An 18,872-nucleotide genomic window follows, 5' to 3' on the forward strand; every position below is an offset into this window, starting at 1 on the left:
GTTTTACTAAAAGCAGTAATGCTTCCTCTATGTTGCAGTGTAGATCAGAACTTAGTTTCCTAAGTCACCTTAAACATAAAATCCAAGCTGCCAGCTTCTCAAGAAGTATTTGTGTCTTAAGAATTCCTTCCTGCACACCCATTTGACTCTGAAGGAGGATTTCTATCTCACAGCAGAGCAGCATCTTTTATTCCTGGGGACATCTGTTTCCTACTCTTCAAGTACACACTTCATCTGCACTAAAAGTGTTACCAGCTAAATTTATGAAACATTTAAGCACACCAAGTATCTGTGTAAATCTCTACTCAGTCCTGCATCAGAAAAGGGTAGGGAAAGAATACATCATGAAAAGCAGGGAAGGATCTGAGTGGCAAAGGAATTCTGATAATCTCAAATGTCACAGTCTTACCTAGAATGAGACCTGACACTCATTTGCAAGTGATATGAAGAGAATGCAATATCAATTTTAAAAAAGTTTTATTATACAAAAGATGATCCAAACCCAGAAGAGCTGTTCTACAGTTCTAAGAGTTTTCTTCCGTGACTTGTACTTCCATGTGCTTTTCCAAAAGGCCAAGACAGAAAAGCTCATTAGTCCCACTTTCTTCTTACCAAGAGTGTTGAAAAAAAAAAAAAAAAGCTGCATCAAAATCTGTTATTTATTCTTTGTATTCCAAGAACTGCTGAAGTCTTTTCTTATGTTCTGTAGACACTTGCACTGCACTAAAAACAACAAATGCAGAACACAAGATTTTACATTAAGTGTAATACACCACAAAAATAAAGCCTCATGCCAAAATTAAGTATACACTGAAATCAGTTATACTGAAACTTAATTTTTGAAAAACCAGCTGTATAAAAGACCTATGTTTCAAGACAAAAAAAAAAGGGTAAATTAACCCCTCAAACTTTAAATTCTTAACCTCAGCAGATTCCTCCACTACTAAGAGACACTTGTCCCATGAAGCCCAGCCTAGTTCCTTAGGTTTAGACACACACAAACAGTTGTTTAACTTTTAAGAATTCTTTAGGTAAGGAGGATCTCTCCTGAATATCAAGCACTTCCAAACTGAGTGACATTTCACCCCCCCAGAGAAAGAGGGGCACATACTGCAGGAAGTTTCAGCTGCACACACTCAAGAGGCCAAGTGTGACGATCTGCCTGCTGCCACAGTAGCTGAGAAAGAGCCACCAGACAACCAAGCAGCAAGGGAATTTGATTATTTGGACTCTTCATAGGATTCTCAGGATTCTCTTTCTACAGAACAGACAATTCTTTTCAGCAGGTAAGATAAAAGAGTAGCATTCATGGACTGCTTCTACAGAGTTCATGAAAAGTGACTAAGAAGAACTGCCCAGAACTCTGTGAATAATGTTTTTAAGGGAGACCACGCACCTATAAAACAACTTAAGGTTCCACAAATCCAACTACTAAAATACCACCTTAGACTAATGACCAGAAGGGACCAGAAAGGAAGCTTCCCTTTTCACAGATCCTACAGTAACATTAACTACAACTAAATTTAGCAAGCAAACAATGATGAAGGAGTTCTTACTTCAAGTGCTCTCCAAAGACAGTAGTTATCCTGTAGATGGCTGTTTTCAGAGATGCTCTGAGTGCAAACCGCAGCGTTTTGTAGGACGTGTCCACCAGACTTCCTGAAATCCTGGGGGGCTTGCTAGAAACATGAGGCAGCTTGAAATACCTGTCTACAACCTGATTGAGAAAAACATAAATGAACTTGGTTCATCTGCCCAGTCAGTTCATAATGTAACTCGCAAGTCAAATAAAGTAGAAGTTCAGAAGTCATCAAGACACAGAAATGTACTGGAGACAGAGCCTGACCTTGCTCTTCCCCACCATCAACATGAACACATACCCAAGATTATCTATTAATGAGTCTTAAATGCTAACCCAGCACACACTGCAGTAGAGATACAATTCTGTCCTTGATTAGGACTTGTTTCTTTCAAAAACAAGAGTATTGCTTTTTTTTTTTTCCTCCTTGAGTGCCTGTTCTTGGAATAGATGGCTTACACTGAAGAACTTTAATAAATACTCTTAATTCTTTCCAAGAATTTAAGGCAGTGTAAAATGATTCTGTCAATAAGAGGCACAGCTTTGGAAACAAATCTGGATTTTTTAAAAATAGGTATTACACAAGCATCAGTTAATTTGAGAGTAATGTCTTAGAACTAGCAGAGAAACATCACCCAGATCTTATCTCCTGTGATTTGCAAACTGTCCAAGGGCTCCAGATTGCAGAAGGAATTGTGTACAGCCAAATAAAGATTAAGTCCTACTTATGCATAAAGTTTTGTATTATAATTTCTGCACTCCTGAAATAAGTTTTTAACTGATCACAAAGGAACAGTTTATTATGTGAAACATTCCATTAAAACATGCTTTCTATTTTTACATTAAAAAAACCTAACAAGGTTTTTATTCATCTGTTTCATAATGCACATGGTGGCAAATAGCTGTTTGCTTTAGATTAACTGCAGAAGAATTGTTACAGTGGTAACAATTCAAATGTTTTGACTGGTCAGCAAGGTCAAACCCCAGAATTAACAAAACTCCTTCTCTTCTCCTAAACTTGTTCTGCAGTAAGGAAAAGTTAGTGGTTTTCACCTCCTGTAGAGTCAGCAAAGTATTCAGGATAGCTGGCAGTGTAGTTTGAACAACTCCAAATTGGTCCTCAGTAAAGGAGGCTGCTACCAAATGAGACAGACCTTGAAAAAAAAAAAAAAGTAGTTTGCTATGATTACTGAATTCTGAACTTCTGAAGCATCAACAAAGATCATGGGTTTGTCTGAAGATTCTACTCATGTGCTGGAATTCATCAGGGTTTACTGCAAGCAGTTGACAGTTACCTCAGCCCTGGTTTGCTTCAGGACTAAAACAGTCACCAGCTGTACAATAACTGGAGGTTGGTGATAAGGCAAGAGATATTATCTATAAAATAAATTCCAAAAAAAGCATTGGCTCACTCTTTCCCTCTGCTCTGATGAGAGCTGTACCTGACATCAACCAAGAGACAGGACAATTCTTCTGGCCATAAACTAACATTTCCAGATCACTTAACTTTCTTTGTTCAGCTTATGTGAGAAACACTCTCTACCACTTCAGGGGAGACCTTGATTTAGTTTTAAATCCCTGACAAGGGACAGGGATTTTCTTGTTTATCATATTTAAGAAAACTGCAGCCTGGCCCTCTGCTCTTTGTTAAAACACAAACAGTATCTTCTGCTTCTCTGCAAACAATGTGTGGTTCTTCTCTCCCAGCTCTCTACATCCCAACTCATTACCTCCAATCTGATACAGCCTGATATATCTGCCCATAAAACATCTAACCTAGGAAAAAAAAAATCACCTTTTGCACAGACAAATCTAATAAAAGATTCTATCAATACCAGTATTTGCTCATGGCTTTGGAACCAAACACAAAAATCCCACAGTGCAGCCATGTAGCAATCGTTCTTTTCACACCATCTTTTTCTGTTTGTTAGGTTACTACCTGAGTGACTCCCTCCCTCAACACTCTGTGATTAACAGAGAAAGGCTCAGAGCCTTTAGTCGAAAACCTTGTTGTAAATAGACATCATAAATATGTTACTGAGAGAAAAAAATAATTGTAAAACTGATACATGGGTTCATTCATGAGAAGCAACAGAAATTTTTAGGACTCTCTACCAAACCTCTACAGAACATAAAAATACAGAGAGGATCTCAAAGTAACAAGTGAATTAGACCATAATTCCTCTTGGTATCTGAAATGTAGTCACACTTTTGTAAAAATAGATTCAACAATGATTCTCCCATTATGTTTCTAAAGCACAGAGCCCCAGAAACCTGGAGTTAGATCCTTTTAGTTGTAGCTCTGTGAGCCAACAGAATAGAACATCTCAGAATAGAAACTGCTTACCTTCCAAAGCCCAGATGTGCATTTGGGCATCAGAGAACACAGCCTGGATGGAGGCTTCTGGGTGCTGAGAAGAAATCAAAGCATTCTAAGTGCACATTAGAAATAACACCACCAAACCTGCATGTTTCAGTTAAGGTACTAAACATCTGATGATCTCTCCTCTCAGAAAAAATCAGCCAAGCTGACAGGTTGCAGGCAATACCCAGAAAAATCTGATCTTTTAAGAAACTAAAATTTCTCTTTGGACAGGAGCTTCCCACAAAGCTACAGACAGTTGGGACTTGCAGAGAAGAAAGTATATGAGCTAACTCCTTTCCAAGGGCTAAATGGGCAAACAACTGGTTTACAACTGGTAAACTGAGACAGTTGCATTTTAAGTTCCAAGTTGTGTTTGACTAGTATATGATGCTTTAACCAAAATGCAGTTTATAATCAGATGAGTTTAAACAAGCACTGATCTGTTTTATGCAGGTATGGGATGGTTCTGCTATGAAATTCACAGTTGTACTCATTGGAAATCTTAGATTAAAAGGAAGATTTTAGAGCCATTACAAGAGCACAAGGCACATAGTGCCAGAGCAGAACCCATTCAGTCAGGCTTTTCTAGTCCATGCTGCTCAGTTGCAAAACATAAGATCATGATTACCTTGCTGAAGAAATACATTATCAGCACTCGTTTTGACAAAAAGGTTTTTATCTGAAAAGAAACACAAAGTTTAAAATACAGGCTGTATTTATCTGAAGGCATGCACAGCTGAGCCTCCTCTACCTTACCATATTCTCATAGTACAAAGGGACTGGGGGTTTGGGGGAGAAGTACTTTTGTCATGTGAACTAATTGGAGAAGTAGTATTCACTAACAAAAATAGAAAGTTATTTCAGAAGAGAAAATGCTTAAGCTGCACTGGCTGGACCCTATCTCTACTGCAACTTTTACTCTACCTGTTCTTGCTTGTTTTGAAGCCATGTGTAAATAAAGTTTGGTTGTACTGCCTCACTGCCAGCTCTTGCAGCAGTGAGGACGGGGAAGGATTCGTGGTGGGAACCATTAATTTGCAGATCTACAAGAGAAATAGAATATCTTCAGAAAACTGGTTGCTGTCACTTTAGTCCTCATCATACAGATCTCTACTGACATGACTACAAGATTAACAGTGCTGGGGAAAAATCTACCTGAGCCTGATGTCCACAGCTTTGGTCCCCTTCTCCTAATGTGAGGACTTTGGACTGATCCACGCCAAGGAGAGATTGAATCCAGAATTCCTGTCTTGGAATTTAAAGCTGGTGAGCTGAAAGGCGACCCAACATCAGATCCAGGTGATGCCTTTAAAGGCATTAGGGATGGTTTAACCAGGGAAGACATGGAGGCTCTGGGAATGACATTAGACCTCTGTGACTGGAAAGACATGTCTTCTGTCCCAACAGCTCCTAATGACAAAGAACATACTGCATGAAGACAAACAGGCTGGCACATAAAAGATGGATTTGTTATTTGAGTGCTCTTTCAATAACCTCTCTATCACTAGAGCTTTTATTAAAGAACTTTGTTTTCACAGTGGTTTTGCAAAGAAGTGCACGTCCACATGAGGATTGTTTTAAAAGTTCATCAGTTTAAAACCAGAAAGTGATGATGAGGATCTCTGTGTATTTATTGGTTTTCTCCTTTCACTAGCTAGCACTAATACACCCTGGTATACATCTACATTAAGTGTGCTTTTAGGATTAAGCACTAGAAAAAAAAAGGCAACCTATAGAAGAATGACAATTCTTTCTGATTCTGCTTGGTATGTAATAAAAGACACGTCAGTCACCAAATCCAAGGAACAGCAACACTGGAATAAATTCACCTCTGACATACCAACAGTGTCCCTGCTGTTCCCAGGGTACTTGTATCCTAGGCACTGACTGCTAAGGGATTCAATTACCTGGCACCCCTTGTGCTGAACACAGCTCTGCTGCTGGGAACAGAGTGTGAGTCTGGCATGAAAAATGCCTGAAATGCTCACAAGCTGCACACAGCTCAACAGCCAGACTGCTTTTTCTTATTCTACAGTGATATTAAGGAATCAAAGTCCCCACAACAACAAAACAGAAAACTTTACCACCTTAAACCAGTCATGGGAGCAGCTATGCAAATTATAAAGCATCTCCTGGCAAGACTTGAGTTCTCCCTGTACTATGTCCAACCACTTATTATAATTGTAAAATTAGACTTTACTTCATGCAAGTGGGGAAAAAATACTACACTGAACATAAAAGCATGCAAAGTAAACACACTGAATAAACAGTAAATTATTTTGGGATTATTTCAATAAGAATATCTAAAATGGAATTGGAGACTTTTTTTGTTCACATTTATTTTCAGAAAACCCCGTGGCTCATATCCTCATTACAACCTAACTGAGACTAATGCACCTATGCAATCTATAGGTACTTCCATGCTTTACAAACCCTTATCAGCATTTTCCTCATGTACCTGGAGTCTGTGGAGATACTTTCAACTCTCCTGCTGGCTGCTTTGCTCTCCCATTTGCTGCTGCAGCTTCCTGCTGTGCCATCAGCCTCTGGGTCAGATCACTCAGAAGACTCAAACACTCCCTTGATATTGCAGTCCAGTTGTGTGGGTGCCCACCTAGCAGCATGCAAACAAAAAGGAAAAGCAGGAGGGATTTGTAGCCCAAATGTTCATCTTTGTATCTGTTCTGACAGTGCCTGCATGCTCTCAGCACAAGCTTCAAAGATTCCAGTGCCACCCCATTTCTAAAAAGACACAGTGCACTGTGACAGTTCATTTGTACTGAGAGGAAGATGAAAACACAGACAGACTCTACCCTCCCATCAACAGACAACTCTAAAAAAGATTTCAGTGAAACTCATTAAGCAAGCAGAAAAAGCAGGCAGTTCAGCCCATCAGATCTGAAATCTGAACAACTAAAATGAACAAAGTAGTATCAATGCTGATGGTAAACAGTTTTGAAGTAGTACAAACACTAGAATTCCTGATGAGGTGTAACAAAAGGTTCCTGAAGGCTTTTAGGCAGTTTTATTTGACCTTTCCATATCTCTGTATATAACAAGAGGCTTGAATAGTACTTGAAACTATAGCCATTGTTTGCTCTCACCACTCTAGTGGTGATTCACTATTTATGTTTGATTTCACTTCACTGACATCTGAACACGAGGGCTTTCACACACATCTGGCAGATCATTCAGTTTGGACTATCTGACTGGTAGTGTCAAGACAACCCTGCTTTCAGTACCCTAAGACCTGGGTTTCCTTGTGGATGTCATTTAAACCAAATGACAGGCACCAGAATTTGTTGAGTTTAGTAGATAAAACAATGATTATAAATAAGCATCCTTAAGGCACCATAGGCATATTTTTATTTATGAGGCCTTCAGGCTTTTGTAGTATGTGTCACAGCAAGAAATAACTTCTAAAAGCATTAGACTAACACTTGAAAAATATATCATCAACATGAAATAGCTTTTGTAATTACCTGGCTGACTAAGGCTGAAGACTTCCTGTCGTCGAACAGGAGAATACTGGGAAAGTAACATCAAGTCCTGTAAGGCTAAAAACTACAAAGAAATGAAAATGGTTTAGTGCATGCAGAGTCCAACAGAATTCCTTAAAATTATCTGACAAGACTTGAAGTTGAAAGAGTTAAAAAACCTGCATGTCACTAACCTGTAGCATCAGTACATAATACAGACAAACAGATCTTATACCCAATAAATAAACCTGACTTCAGCTCAGCATTACAGCCTGGTGAGCACCACCAGATGTCACCACTAAACAAATTTTCAGGATCCAGTTTAACTGTCTCCTCCAGTGCTCCGTGACAGAACTAGCACCTCAGTTAAAGTCAGTGGTGCCTGGGAGATCCAATGGCAGGTTTTAAAAAACACCTTCTCAGCACACACCTTGTTGGGAAGAGGGTGGGAATTCAGTTACCTTTATAATGAGGGGAGGGTTGCTGTTTAAGATTTTAGGCAGGCACTGATCTGTCTCCTCCGCAAACGTTGGCTGGATAGGAAAATGATGTGCCTAAATACAAACATCAGAAGTTGTGTTACACACAGCAAAAGACAAGAAAACCTGATGAGAGCTCTTGGCTGTCAGATGACTACATGGACACAGAGCCCATTGTTTCAACTTACTGTAAACCAGCTTGAAATTTCTAACATTGAAACAAAAGACTTTACTTCTGATATTTAAAATTGAAAAGTCTTAGTAAATCCAGATAGCAAATGCCTTCTGTGTACCTACACCACTTGTAGCTAGGGGCAGAAAATCATTATGAGAAGGAATTCCTCTAACCACATCCCCAGGGAAAAATCTAGTGACACCATTCAGCAACAAAACTGAAATATAAACTGCAATGTCTATCTTTAACCACTGGTGAAAACCTGCTGGGTACTTTTACCAAATACTGAAAAATTGTTTTAATTCTTCTTCTGCACTATTTAACTGACAAACTAATGATTTTTTTTTTACCACCATGATATCTCTATTCTGTGTTTAAACAGAATTTCTGTTCTTGCAGCTACAACATTTAAAATGCAAAAAGTAGTTTTTAAATTGTATCAACCATTGTGCAGCTTTAACATCATTTATTATGAACTATGGGCACAGATCACCAGTCAGTTTTGTGCTACTGCACTCCTCTGACATGTCACAGCTTTATTTATTAAAACTGAAATTTTAGGTAGCAATTGCTTTCAAAGTGTTAATAAAGTGACCTCACATGGACTAAGTCCATAATTTCTTTCCTGATTTTTCACTTAACACTATGCAAATATTTACAAAGAGCTTTGGAAGTTTGTAGCTCATTAAAAAAATAATTATGTGGATAAATGAATGTTCTATTCAACAGTCAAAAGGGCAAGGTCTATTTTATACCTTCACAGATTTATAAGCAATACAATAATTACAGACTGACACCCAGCTGCAACTACACTTTGAAAAAGGTTACTCACACCTCAGAGCTGTTGCTGGAGCCACACTGACACATCATTACCTTGCTTGTGCTTGACTGAAGGTTACATCTTTTCTCCATGCAGTCACAACTGGATCTAACTAAAGCTAATCTGACTTTTAATACTGAAGCTGGAATTAGAGTAACATGTGTCTGCTTTGGACAGCTGTGTATTTTGATGGTTTGCTTAAATTTGAATTTTCTAGAGCCTACCTCACAGAAAACTGGCAGCATTTTGTTCTTTTTCCTACTATAAAGTTGGACTGAAAGCTGTGCTACTTCTGGATATTCCCACATAACCTGTAGCTCTTTGTCACAAGTATTCAGCTACAAATAAACTCACAATGAAATAAAAAACATGTAAATATATGAAGAGACCAAGCTAGTAACCTCTGCCATAGACCCTGTGGTGGTTCATCTGTCTTTACCCCTAAAAGAGAATCCTGTATGAACTCCATGAAGTACAAAGCCCTTCTTTGTTAGGGCAATCCCAACAGCATCTGCATGGATTTACCTCCAAAGATTAAGAGAAGGGAGACACTGAAGCAGAGCAGAGTAAGAAGAGAAGGTGGAAATAACAAAGCTTTGCTGTAAACCAGATAATTTTTAAAGTAGTGCCAGCTTGTGCTGTCAGAGGAGGAAGGAAAGGTCAGTCACCACCCAGGCCTCTCTCAGCTGTTCAGCTCTCAGTATTACCTGTGGTGCATGCTATGAAACTTCAAGAATTCATTAGAAGTTATTTCCTAGTAAAACTGCTTCAGAAAAGAAAATATTTCTGTGAAAGGCCAATGTTAGACTGTTGCCAAAGTACTGACCTCTGTAGCATAGATTTTGAAGAGTAACCAAGCAATGTACCAGGTGATCAGCAGGAACACACCACACAACCAGGAGTGGTAAAACAAGGGCAGATCCAATAAGCCAGCCAGAGTGTCAAGAGGATGCAATTTACTGCAGATAAAACAGCCAAGATGTAGGTATTTTTATTGTGGAAGTTTTCTATAAGTAAGGTGTTTATGGTAACAACAATTTCAAGAATAAAGTTGTTGGGTTTTTTCTTTCAGAATTGTGATGAAGTAAAAATAATGAAATTAAGGAAAAGATATAGGAAATAAAGAGCAATTATTAGAGTTTAATTCAATTAAGGTATTGATATTTTAGCTTCTCTATCTTAAAATAAATGGTATCCATATAAAAATTAAGATATGCCCCCCCCAATAAACCACAGAAAAGCAGATAAAACATATGTACAAGATTTGCAGGGATTTGCCTTTCTAATATTTAAACAGATTTACTGAGATAAAGAAAACTATAGAGAGGATTTCTTAAGCACTATCTGAAAGATGGTTCCTACAAGGGAATGTTGGCTCCTTCTGGATCCATTTCAGAAGCATGGATGCAAGGAACCAGCATCTACTAGACACAAAGAACCAGTTGGTAAAGAGGCCTTTTTCTGCAAAAGGAGCTGCCAGCAATATTCCCCTGCTAGTTTCCAGCACAAGGAAACCTTACCTGTCTATATGAAGATCCATTGTGGTACTAATCCATACCTTTGGGATATATCCTAGGGGATCAAAAGAAACACTGAGACAAAGTTGACACTGCAAACCATGTACACAACAAGCCAAAAAAAAAAAAAAAGAAAAAAAAAAGACCAAAGTAGAATGCATGTACAGAGACAAGAGACTGTTCTGGTAACATCTGTGCAGCAGGAAACAATCTGCCTTTGGCTTTGTTTTGATTTGTTTGGTTTTTTTAAGTAGGAGAAACAAGAGAATTAAATAAGGTTTCAGGCCATCAGCTACACATTGAGAGGTGCAGGCTTTATCTTTAACTGCTGGTTTCTCATCACTGAGTTATTGATGTTTCCTCCCTAACAAAAGAAGGTAATAATTTAACACTCATTTTCACGACAGCTCAGGCAGCAGCAAAGTGCTTTTAGTGCTTAATGGAAACTGATACAGAACCACCATGCTTCTGATTTATTCCCTAATGTAAATAAAGTGGAAATAACTCTAGCATATTTTGACATTGTGCAGGAGGATAACTACAACAGTAGAAATTCCTGATTTTAAAAAGTTCAGTGCAATCTTCATCAGCACAGATTTATTTATTTTTTACATTTCATTTTCATATGGGAGGGAGCCTCACTGCCTTTCTCTTCCCATCTTCCTCCCAATAATATAAGAGCCCTTGAAAATAAAGTCAAGGTGCTAATTTTACTTTAAAACCTGACATTATAGCAACATAAAATATATATTGAAGTCACACTCAATGCTGGTATGTCAGCTTCAGCTCTGTGATGCTGTATTTCCAACAGAAGGAGCAATCTGAGGCATGAAGATGATTACCCATGTTAAAAAATATTTGGAATATTTACAGAAAAATGGGAACATAAATTATAGACTTCACCAGTTCTTTACAGACTCCTCTGTATTTTCAGATTTATAACCCCTTTTTTGCCACAAATCAGGATGGGTATGTAAACAGTGGCCCAAAGCATAAGGTTTTAAAATGTACACTTACAACCCACCAGCTGATCAGTAGCTCCTCTCACATGCAAGTTACTGCACAGCTGCCTCTAACAAGATTTTCTCCACAGAAGAAATCACCAGAGACAATAATCTACATGTTGGTACAGTGACCAGACTTCAGGAGAGAAAACTTCTGTTCCCTACTTCCTTCTCCTTGGAATACTGTCACCTTCTTACAGTATTATCAGCTAGATAATAAACTCTTATAAAAGATGTTGATCTCCCTGGTGAAGTGATTTATTTCACATGCTAAACAAGCTTCTTGGAAGGCTACAAGAATTGCCACCATACATATATCACCACATAAACCCTGTGCCTTTTCTCAGCATGTTAGAGAGGTGTTAGAGCTCTTTACTTGTCTAAACAATTTATGTGCCTTCACCAAGTAATCTGAAAGGCTGAAAAATAGTGTAATGGGCCTGACTGATTAAAGAGAATATTTTCAAAATACAGGAATAAAAGAAAGAAAAAAAAAAAAAAAAAAAGAGAGAGAAAATTAATTTTGGGAATCCTTACCAAAAAAGTAGTATGTGACACAGAAGTTTCTAACAAAATACAGTGATTCCACACAACTGTGTTTAATGAGGAGAGGCAAAGCTCTTCTGAAACGTAAGTACTTGTATTGCTAAAAAAAACCAACAAACCAACAAACTAGTTTAGTATTGCTCATTCAGAACATACCAATCATATGGTTAAGGCACTTGAAAACCTAAAGACCAGATTAATTAAAAAGAACAGTTTTAAGGTAATATTCTGCCCATCTTTCTACTGTTTTATAATAATCCTGAGTTCTCAGCACTGTTCCTGCTTGTAGGATGGGGTAAACACTACAAATGGGGAACTAGAAGAATGTTGTCTGCTATAAAATAAACAAACCAACCCACAAAAACACTACAAAAAACCCCAAAGAAGGTAAATTTCATCTACTAGATCTCATTTAGAACTATTCCATTAAAATATAGGGAAAATTCACACATGCATGAGACAGAGTCAGTAAACCTCCAAGCAGCAAAGCCATTGTAATGCTGAACCCTTTCCCCATGCAACTTAAAAGTCTTTCCAAAGAACCAAAGCATCCCATCTGACACTACATACAAATGAAACCAAAGAGGCTGCCTTAAAAGATAAATATTCAAGTATCATATTTTTATAAATACTGCAACTACAGCATTGCCAAAATGTGCTTTGTTTGCTGATACACTTGGTGTATGGTCATGATTTTTCCACTGATAGAACCAACCTTGTTTAAAGATACCTTGGACCAAATTTATTCAGGCTTTGTAAAGCTGAGAATCATGCAGAGCTCTACAGCAACAGAAGAAATCTCAGGCAGATGATGGTTCACAAGCCACTCCCCACCATTTCACATTGGGACAGATATCTGTAGAACTGCTGCAGCACTCTCCAATGAATTGACAGCAATTCACTTCCCAGAGCACAACACACAGGAAAAAGCTTTGGATGTGGAGCTTTAGGCAAGACTTAATGTGCTACTTAGACTTCAAATTGATAACCAGTTACAGTTGATGATATGCTGTGGTTTTTTCTCCTTCTCAGGATTTTCAGCTTTTAGGTAAGCCCTGTTGCCAATTCCTGAAGCTAGGGTTTGGTTTTTAACTTTGTTTCTCTCTTGTAGTTTACTTTAGGGCAACTAAGATGGTGAAGGGACTTAAGCACAGATCCTATGAGGAGAGGCTGAGGGAGCTGGGGGTGTTCAGCCTGGAGAAGAGGAGGCTCAGGGGAGACCTCATCACTCTCTACAACTCCCTGAAAGGAGGTTGGAGCCAGGGGGGGGGTTGGGCTCTTTTCCCAGGCAACTCTCAGCAAGACAAGAGGGCAGGGTCTCAAGTTGTGCCAGGGGAGGTTTAGGTTGGAGATTAGAAAGAATTTCTTTCTGGAGAGGGTGATCAGACATTGGAATGGGCTGCCCAGGGAAGTAGTGGATTCTCCGTGTCTGGAGATATTTCAAAAGAGCCTGGATGTGGCACTCAGTGCCATGGGCTGGGAACTGCAGTGGTAGTGGATCAAGGGTTGGACTTGATGGTCTCTGAGGTCCCTTCCAACCCAGCCAGTTCTATGATTCTGCAAAGGCCCAGCTCAGCCAGCTGTTAAGTGCCTCAGAGGGGCATAAATTTTACAGCCACAGCCTCCTGGATTTCTGTGTTCATGTGAAAGAGGAAGACAAACACCACTGGCACTTAAAGCTGAGTGAATGCTTCATCTGCCAACAGCCAAACAGCCAGCTGCCTCTGCCATGTGCAGAAATGCAAACAACCAAGGCTTCTGTTGGGTATGAAGTTATCTTGTTCTGCAAAGGGGTTTAAACTTCTTACCTGAATGATTGGAAATGGCAAATAATTCATATTGTTAATAAGATACAAAAGGCTGTAACTGTATCCCATGAAAGCTCCCGAAAGCAGAAAAAAGAGGTGATACTCATTTAGGCACATCTGAGGATGAGGAACAGCAGCTTCTAGGCTACAAAAGAAAACTCTGAATTAATTCTGAGATGTTTGTTTGGTTTTTTTTTTTAAAAAAGTCATTCTAGTGATTCCTTAAATCAGAAATTTGATTTTACTTTCTTGACCAGTACATGTGGAGCTATCTCAGGATGTTGTTTCTAAAGCACGGATCCCACCACCTCTATTTTCATCATTTAAGCCCAAGGATGTTTCCAGTATTTATGAAGCATCCCACAGTAACAAGAATTTGTTCCTATGACAATTAATTTGTCATCATTCAACTTTCCATTAAGAATGCTGACAATTTAGTTTTTCTGTGCTTTGTAACCTTTACAAAAAGGGTAATTTCCTATCCTTTAATAAAATATATTAACATATAATGACTTAATTTTGATAATAATCAAATTTTAGGGTTTTGTTTGAAAGCAGCCAACAGAAAACACATTTTACAGTAGAAGTGCTTTGCATAAGTTCTTTTAACACCCCAATAGTTACCTTTCTGAAGGTGTGCAGGGCACAGCAAGAAACTGGAACTTCCCTTTTGTCATAACTGCAGCACACCAAGCAACCAACATTCCCATGACAGCATGAACCACTGAGTGGATAACTTGCTGAGGGTGCATAATTTTTCCTATTAGTGCTAATCGAGAGCATGGTATGGAGGGCACAACTGGAAATAAAAACCAAGAGTGAATTTTCATTTTTCTAATGAAGAGAAGAAAAAAAAATAATCAGCCACTGTCACCAAAGAACTTTTCACAGTTGGAATCAGTCACTAAAAGGACCTAGGAGTCTGGATTGAGGGGAAGCTGAACAGGAACCAGCAGTGTGCCCAGGTAGCCAAAAAGGCCAATGGCATCCTGGCTTGGATCAGGAACAGCGTGGCCAGCAGGTCCAGGAAAGTGATTCTGCCCCTGTACTCAGCGCTGGTGAGGCCACAGCTTGAGTTCTGTGTCCAGTTCTGGGCCCCTCAGTTCAGGAAGGAGACTGAGGTGCTGGAGCAGGTCTAGAGAAGAGCAAGGAGGCTGTGAAGGGATCCAGCACAAGTCCTGTGAGGAAGGGCTGAGGGAGCTGGGGGTGTTCAGGCTGGAGAAGAGGAGGCTCAGGGGAGACCTCATCACTCTCTACAACTCCCTGAAAGGAGGTTGGAGCCAGGGGGGGTTGGGTCCCTTTTCCCAGGCAGCTCTCAGCAAGACAAGAGGGCAGGGTCTCAAGTTGTGCCAGGGGAGGTTTAGGTTGGAGATTAGAAAGAATTTCTTTCTGGAGAGGGTGATCAGGCATTGGAATGGGCTGCCCAGGGAAGTAGTGGATTCTCTGTGTCTGGAGATATTTCAAAAGAGACTGGATGTGGCACTGAGTGCCATGGGCTGGGAACTGCAGCGGGAGTGGATCAAGGGTTGGGCTTGATGATTCTGAGGTCCCTTCCAACCCCAGCCAATTCTGTGATTCTATGAATGATCAAGAAATCAATTAAACAGCTCAGCTAAGAGGGTGTCAGCCACAAGTCAGCAGGAATTTCCACTTATTTACTTAAAACAAGCTTTGTGCATATCAATATTAAAAGGAAATCTATCAGTGTGAAGCACACCACATGTAAATACCATCTCTGTGTTTAATTCACAGCAATCTGCACAACCCACCTGCATAAAACTCAACATTGAAGATGCTTATTACCAGAATCACCACAGACATGAGGAGGATACAAAAGATGACATAGGAAGTACGTAGATCATTGAAAGAGTCTAAAATGAAAAACATGTTATCATTATTGCTCAGAGGACTGCAGGAACACAACAGTGACAAACTGAGTACAGAAAAGAACACTGAAGCAGATATCAGTAATGGACTCTCTAATCTCATCCCAGACCTGCCCGCTGCACAGCATTTCTACATAAAATCTTATTTTGATTTCACAGAAACTATTTTAAGGCAGTTAAAAGGGCGTAGAAACACAAGTGAATGCTCAGAAATTTGGTTAAAAAGTGTATTAAACTATGGCTCAACTAACACAGCTTCATTAAGAAAAGCTGCAACCATTCAGCCACACCTCAAAGGTAAGATATTGCTTACAGAGTAAACTGTTTTGTAAATACAAAACACAACAAACAATCACACAGTGAAATAAATCAAATCCCCTGTCCAGAGCAGGTAAACAATCACAGGTATCAAGCATCCAGCTGACCAACTCTCCATTCTCTGTGTGGTGGTTCTCACCAGCAGAGCCTGTCTCAGGAATTCATTGGTGATTCATTGCCCCAAAGTCAGAGGACACTCAAGCTCTTTATGCAATCAGCAAGCTGCACAGAAAGGGGAAGCCTCTCCAAATACTTACAATAGTGACTCATTTAACTTGATTTTTCATTTTTTTCTTTGAAGTTTAAACATAGGTGAGCTGACAACAACTATTACTACCTGTGGGGAGTTACAGCCATCACATTTACAAGCAGCACAGACATCCAGACTTAACATTCCAAAGCCCGGTCAGAAACACACACGGCAGAAACACAACAGTTTCTGTTACCCGAGCTGGAGCCCAAAACAGCAGATAAGGGAATAACCCGACGGCTCCCAGCCCAGCTCCCCCACCAGGGTGTTGGGGTGCGTGTGTGAGTGGTGGTTGTGTGTATGTGTGAGGTGTGAGGGTGTATGGGGGTGGTTGTGGGTGTGTGTGTATGTGTGTGGGTGTAGTTGTGTGTGTGTGTATGTGTGAGGTGTGAGGGGGTGGTTGTGTGCGTGTGTGTATGTGTGAGGGTGTATGGGGGTGGTTGTGGGGGTGTGTGTTATGTGTGTGGGTGTAGTTGTGTGTGTGTGTATGTGGGAGGTGTGAGGGTGTGCGGGAGGGGGGTGTCCTGTGTGTGTATGTGAGGTGTGAGGGTTGTGGGAGAGGAGGGTGAAGAGGGGTAGGGCTGGGTGTGTGAGGTGAGGGGCGGAGGGGGGGTGAGGGTGGGTCTGGGTTGTGAGGGTGTGTCTGAGGAGGCCAAAGCACCTACTGGAGATCCAGCGCAGCGGGTGGAAGGGGTCGAGGCCGCTGAGGACGACGAAGGCCGCGGTGCAGAGGGGCAGGAGCAGCACGGACCAAACGACGGCAGCCGCCACCCTCCAGCCCAGCACCTGAGGGAAGCACAGCGTGAGCACGACACGGGGACACCGCCCCCTCCCGCAGGCCTCACCCTCACCTGGCGGAGCAGGGACCGCTGCCGCCCCGCCCCCTCCTCCATGGCCCGGACCGGACCGGCCGCGCCGTCGTTCAAAGTCTCCGCCGCGCAATGGCCACCCCCGCCGGTGTGACGTCACTTCCGCCGCACGCCGGCAGGACCCGCGGCCTGTAGCCAATGGGAGGCGCGCACGCTCGCTTTCCCCGCCCCCTAAGCGGAAGTGGTGAGGCGCTCACATCACCCAGGACTACAAGTCCCAGCGTGCCCCGCGGCCCCGGCCCCGCCGCCATCACGGGAAGCGCGGGTCTCTGCGCGGCCGCGGAGGCTGAGCCGCTGTCCCGGGGGAAAAGGGGAAGCGTGACACAGCCCCCACGGGCACGGAGAGCGTGGATGAGGGGAAAGAAAGCAGCTGGGCCCTGGAAAATGGGGGGGGACGGCTGTGGGGGGGGGCAGAGGTGTTGCTCAGGGTGGCAAAATCCTGCAGTGCCTCCGCTTCTCCACCCCGGTGCGGAGGAGATGGGGTCAGAGCATCAGCAAACCAAAAAGAAAGCCTTCAGAAAATTTTATTCAGAGGCAAAATAGCGTGGTGAGCACAAACAGATTAAAAAAAAAAAAAAAAAAAAAAAAAAAAAAAAAAAAAAAAGGTGGAGGGAACAACCCAAAATCCAAACAAAACAAAAGTCAAACAAAAAGTGCTGTACAGAATTCACTCTCCTTATGGAACCAGTCAGGCTCCAAGTCCATAGGAACATCCTTGGTGTTTGGGTTGGGTTTTGGTTGTTTTTTTCCAAAAAACATTCCCCTATTTTTGCACTTTCCATGGTCTTCATTGAAAAAATAAAGTTAGATGGAGAAAGAGGCGTTGCAATCTGAAAGAGACAAACAGCTCCTGTGAATATCACAGCTCCTCACAGGCACCAGAGGACACAAAGAGGCACAAATTTGTACCTAAATACTACAACTCATCACTATCATGTTTAATTCTAAAGGGCACTTGGGATGAGAAAGTGATTTTGCAGGAAGAAAGCTGCTAAAATTGATCTGCATGATAAGGGAGTGTCACAGCTGGTAATTTTTAATATTTTTTGCCAGGTATATTTGGCTATTTTATTTTTTTTTAAATCAATTGCAGGTTCCAGTCAGTAAATGGACCGAGCTCCACGTCCACACCTGTGGCTGGTTGTATGTGCAAGGGCCTGGTCTCTCAGCCTTGTCCTGGACCTGCTCCACATCTCATCCAACAGCACTTGGATGTCATCTGGTGCTGGCAGCAGTCCCAGCTACCCAGGAAACAAAACCTCAGACATCCCACACAAGGAATGCTGCCGGGTGGCTCAGCCTCTGACTCAGCCCTGCTCAGGGGCACATGGGTGTCCCTGCACTGAAACACATTGTCACAAACAGCCAGGGGGAAAAAAAATCCACTTTTAAGGTGAAATGGAAGGAAAACAGAAATACAAGAGTTTATTTTTTAAGTTTCACTTGTGCAGTACAAATACTAACACACTTTTTTTTTTTTCCTCTCAATCCCCTTGCAGAAATCTTTGAAATGACCTATGGGATTATTTAAATGTGTGTTTCCTTGCCAAGAGTAAACCTCAAAGAAAGGAAGATAAAAGTGTCTTTGTTCCTCAGAGCCTTTCATGGTTTTTATGGCAATCCTTAAAACTTACAACAGGAAGAAAAGTTAATGAATGGTATTTAGATGTGGCCAACATTTGACAAAATTGTTCTCTTAAACCCTTCTACTTCAACCACAGTAATGGGAAAAGCTTCAAGATATCTGTGATGGTTACAGAGAAAATTCAGACTGGAT

The 18,872-nt window shown here is 40.9% G+C and overlaps 1 protein-coding gene across 3 annotated transcripts; it reads right to left on the reverse strand.

The window, feature by feature from the left end:
* Nucleotides 1-466: 466 nt before the first annotated feature.
* On the reverse strand, nt 467-17,180 carry NDC1 (NDC1 transmembrane nucleoporin). Of its 3 annotated transcripts, XM_030455153.1 has the most exons (18): nt 17,078-17,180; nt 16,892-17,012; nt 15,542-15,643; nt 14,397-14,571; nt 13,773-13,917; nt 11,956-12,064; nt 10,418-10,469; nt 9,724-9,856; nt 7,885-7,977; nt 7,427-7,508; nt 6,403-6,558; nt 5,100-5,354; nt 4,869-4,987; nt 4,573-4,623; nt 3,927-3,990; nt 2,633-2,733; nt 1,557-1,717; nt 467-723 (listed from the first exon to the last, which is right to left on the reverse strand). In XM_030455153.1, the coding sequence occupies exons 1-18, from the start codon at nt 17,117-17,119 to the stop codon at nt 660-662; spliced, it is 2,025 nt and encodes a 674-aa protein (XP_030311013.1). In that variant the 5' UTR covers nt 17,120-17,180; the 3' UTR covers nt 467-659. The 3 variants fall into 3 exon arrangements, with proteins under 3 accessions (XP_030311013.1, XP_030311011.1, XP_030311012.1); XM_030455151.1 differs by lacking the exon at nt 17,078-17,180 and having other exon boundaries at nt 16,888-16,956; XM_030455152.1 differs by lacking the exons at nt 11,956-12,064; nt 13,773-13,917; nt 14,397-14,571 and having other exon boundaries at nt 17,078-17,158.
* Nucleotides 17,181-18,872: the final 1,692 nt, after the last annotated feature.

This window comes from Calypte anna, chromosome 8 (assembly GCF_003957555.1).
Source record: "Calypte anna isolate BGI_N300 chromosome 8, bCalAnn1_v1.p, whole genome shotgun sequence".
NCBI lineage: Eukaryota > Metazoa > Chordata > Aves > Apodiformes > Trochilidae > Calypte > Calypte anna.

What these genes read in the sequence shown, in the direction of transcription:
- NDC1 (XM_030455153.1), bottom strand. Translation starts at nt 17,119, where the DNA reads ATGGAGGAGGGGGCGGGGCGGCAGCGGTCCCTGCTCCGCCAG. An exon ending in CCCGCTGCGCTGGATCTCCA is followed by an intron (nt 15,644 to 16,891) that starts GTAGGTGCTTTG and finishes TTTTCATTTTAG; the next exon opens with ACTCTTTCAATGATCTACGT. An exon ending in TCAAAATCTATGCTACAGAG is followed by an intron (nt 7,978 to 9,723) that starts GTCAGTACTTTG and finishes GTTTGTATTTAG; the next exon opens with GCACATCATTTTCCTATCCA.